The following is a 3,308-nucleotide window of genomic DNA, read 5'->3' as shown; positions in this document are numbered from 1 at the left end:
ACCCCTAGGAATGAAGTCACTACACTTACAAGCAGCCTTTCATTACTCAAATTCGATTCATGGGTACAATTACTAGAGCTATCTTTTAACCCATTTCTACTAGTCAAAGCATCAGAATAAATTGATAATTATTTCCTATATTCTACCTTACATGCTACTTCATTCCATTTCAAATACTGTATTTCTTTTCAGTCTAAACAAGACTAATATTGGCTAGTGGCACATTTATGAAGACAAAAATTTGAGTTTTGGGGAATAGTCCTAGAGGAAAGTATGAAACTCTTGCACTTATTAATCTGTATACAACCCTGGTTTTCCTCATATGTAACTATCACTGAGGGAGAAAAACTAATGCACTCCTTCAAAGTAAAGGGGAAGACTGAAAGTAATTTTTTTCTCTCCCTTTAAATAAAAATTAGTATAGAATTAAAAGCCAAATTTGCATGTATAACATAAATTGCCAGTAAGGTCATGACCTAGAACTCAAACTTAAATATCAGATTTTAAGACCAAGACATAAGCTAAATAACATATATTTTGGTCAAGAATCTAATATAGGGATAATACCCAAATGAAAAGGTACACATATGCTCAATTTATCACATTTTGTATTTCAGAGAAGAGGCATTAAGAATTCATGCCATACGTTTATTTACAAACACATCTAGTATGTTGAATTCAACATTTTGATCCATTTTTCAAGGAGACTGCACCTCTTAAAATGCTCCTCTTCATATCTGTGAATAAAAACACACAAAAAACTAATGGTAGTGAAAAATCCCTTTCATTTAACAGAAATTGTGTAATTTCATCAATGTATTGTCTGTCCATCACAGTTCATGACTGGTACATCAGAAAGCGTTTACAGTATCATGACTTCATTCATACTGATTTGCTTCATCATATGCACCGAACTCTTTCCATATTAATGGCTTGGACAAATAATTTCCCCTCTAAACTATGACAAATAAAGTCTTTATTTTCCGAAGTATACTTTGGAATTTATTCCAATTATTCTACAGAGCTTCCTTAGTGTCATTTTTGAGAGAAATTCTGGTTACAATAAACTAAATAAATCTGTTCTTCTCACGCAGGAATCTGCGAACATTCCAGGCCACACGACTCCCCTGGGCATATAGTAAAATATATTGCCCTCAAGATGGACGAATAAACAGTTTACTAGAATTTTCCTGGTTAGACAGTGTTACCTCTGGCTAAAAATCCCCATCCACCACCACTAGCTATGAAATATTAGGCAACTTAACACTTTTAATGCCTCCAATCAGGTATCAATCATCTACTTCACAGGCTTGCTAGGGAGCCACATGAGATTATTGATAGAAAGCACACCCAACCAACAGTAGTACTAAATAAACCCTGGCTTTCGGGTGAAGAAACACTTGTTGCTAGGTTTATCAACTTGTCTCCACCAATGCCACACACACACTTAACTTCAGGAATATATACACCTATTTTTGGAGGAAGAGGTGGAGAACACAGGAAGAAATAAAAGGGAAAGCACTGCTTTGGGAAAATTAGAAATCCACTAATTAATTACCTGTATCTTGGATTAAACATCCTTATTTTTTAAGCAGTTGGTGTCTTACTATAAAAAAAGGTGCAGCAAATCCTGATCCAAAGTATAAAGTCATCATGACTAGTAACCGCCACTTGTTTTCCACTGAAAATGGCAAATTCTGTTGGGAAAAGAAAACATGCAGCAAAAAGAGCTTCACATCATCTGATTTTATAGATCACCAGTAAGTACACAGAGGATAGGCTATTTTCCCATTTTACATTATCTAAAACATCGCACCCTTTTAAAACATTCTCTCTCCAATCCTATGACCCCATCATACACAGCACTAGAAAGTAAAAAAATAAAATAAAATCTGGCTCTGCTGAGCAGTGGTCTTAAGAACTCGGGTGTAAAATAGTGAACTTTCTCTTTTATTTTAGAAAACCAAAAATAAAAGGTAAGTTTGGAAACAGCATTGCTCTAGTTTACTAGTTGAAATCGAGGCCCTCGTTAAAGGAGGCACGGGCTACCGAACGGCACCACGGGGTCTGGGTTTCCATAGCCCAGCGGCACCCGCTCAAGGCCGTGTCGCACGCAGGCCCGCGCCGGGAGCCCCGGGAACCCTCGGGGGCTGTTACTAACCACCCGGTCAGGCTGTTTACCCTCAGCCAACGAGGGCTTAACTTAGCAACTAGTTAGAGAAGATTCGACCCACAACCACAGGCCCTCGTGCCGTCCTCATTCATTCCCGGTGACCTCTAGTCCGACCCGCAGACAAGGTCTCCACGACCCGCCGCAGGTGCTGGAGGGGGAGAGGGCCTCCAGCGCCACCTGCTCGTTCCTTTCCTGGACGAAGGAGCGCACCCAGGGTCCTGGGCTTTCCCCCCGGCCCAGGGGGAACTGGAATGCTAGTCGGTGTCCCAGGCTCAATTCCGGGCTTACCGTCTCGCTTCCCACGGCCCACAGGCGGCCCTGGGTTCAGCGAAGAGGGGCCGGTGTCCGCTCTCCACCACCCCCAACGACCCCGGCCCTTCCACACTGACCTTCCCTGGGCCCTCCTCATAGTGGCTCCTACGGACCACAGAGGTTGTGAACCTCCGAATGCTTTGGCCCAACATTTTCCTGTTGGAAGGCCGGCGAAGGTGCAGAAACCGAAGCAGGAGAGATGGCGGTATCACACCAGCCGTTTTTTTCACGACCTTGTTCCCTTCCTTCAAGGACCGAAAGGGGAGATGGGAAATGGGGCGGAGCTCTCCGAAATCGCGTGAAGTGGCGAGCGCCAGGTTTTGTGGGAGTTGTAGTTCTAACCACTGCACGCCATGTCGAGCCTGAAGGATTATGGGAAATGTAGTCCTGTGCCAGTCTCAAAGAAGACCAGAACCTACACTGGCCTTCTATGAGTAGTGATTGATTGGTTCAGACCTGAGTTCTTGACAAGTTTCTTGGCGTCCTGTTTTCTAGAAAGATGATGATGATGATGATGATGATTATTATTAATCCTCACCTGAGGATATTTTTTCCATTGATTTTTAGAGAGTGGAAAGGAGGGTGGGGGAGGGGAGAGAGAGAGAGAGAGAGAGAGAGAGATCTATTTGAGAGGTACACATCGGTTGGTTGCCTCCTGAATGCGCCCCAATCAGAGCCGGAGACTGACCTGCAACTGAGGTATGAGATAAGGATGTACCTGCCCTTGATCAGGAATGGAACTCATGACCCTTCCATAGGTCAGTGGGCCTACACTCTTCAGTCCTGAGCCAAACCGGTCAGGGCTCCAGAAATATTTTTACTA

At 43.1% G+C, this 3,308-nt stretch overlaps 1 protein-coding gene across 1 annotated transcript; it reads right to left on the bottom strand.

Moving 5' to 3' along the window:
- Positions 1-591: 591 nt before the first annotated feature.
- On the bottom strand, positions 592-2,766 carry LOC102761840 (cytochrome c oxidase subunit 7C, mitochondrial). The gene is made up of 3 exons (XM_006775511.2): positions 2,563-2,766; positions 1,559-1,697; positions 592-737 (listed from the first exon to the last, which is right to left on the bottom strand). The coding sequence occupies exons 1-2, from the start codon at positions 2,635-2,637 to the stop codon at positions 1,581-1,583; spliced, it is 192 nt and encodes a 63-aa protein (XP_006775574.1). The 5' UTR covers positions 2,638-2,766; the 3' UTR covers positions 592-737; positions 1,559-1,580.
- Positions 2,767-3,308: the final 542 nt, after the last annotated feature.

The sequence above is a fragment of the Myotis davidii genome, unplaced genomic scaffold (genome assembly GCF_000327345.1).
Source record: "Myotis davidii unplaced genomic scaffold, ASM32734v1 scaffold44, whole genome shotgun sequence".
Lineage (NCBI taxonomy): Eukaryota > Metazoa > Chordata > Mammalia > Chiroptera > Vespertilionidae > Myotis > Myotis davidii.
The sequence above is the reverse complement of the archived record's forward strand: the minus strand, read 5'-3'. Positions and strand labels throughout refer to the sequence as shown.

What these genes read in the sequence shown, in the direction of transcription:
- LOC102761840 (XM_006775511.2), bottom strand. Translation starts at nt 2,637, where the DNA reads ATGTTGGGCCAAAGCATTCGGAGGTTCACAACCTCTGTGGTCCGTAGG. An exon ending in ATGAGGAGGGCCCAGGGAAG is followed by an intron (nt 1,698 to 2,562) that starts GTCAGTGTGGAA and finishes TTTTCCCAACAG; the next exon opens with AATTTGCCATTTTCAGTGGA.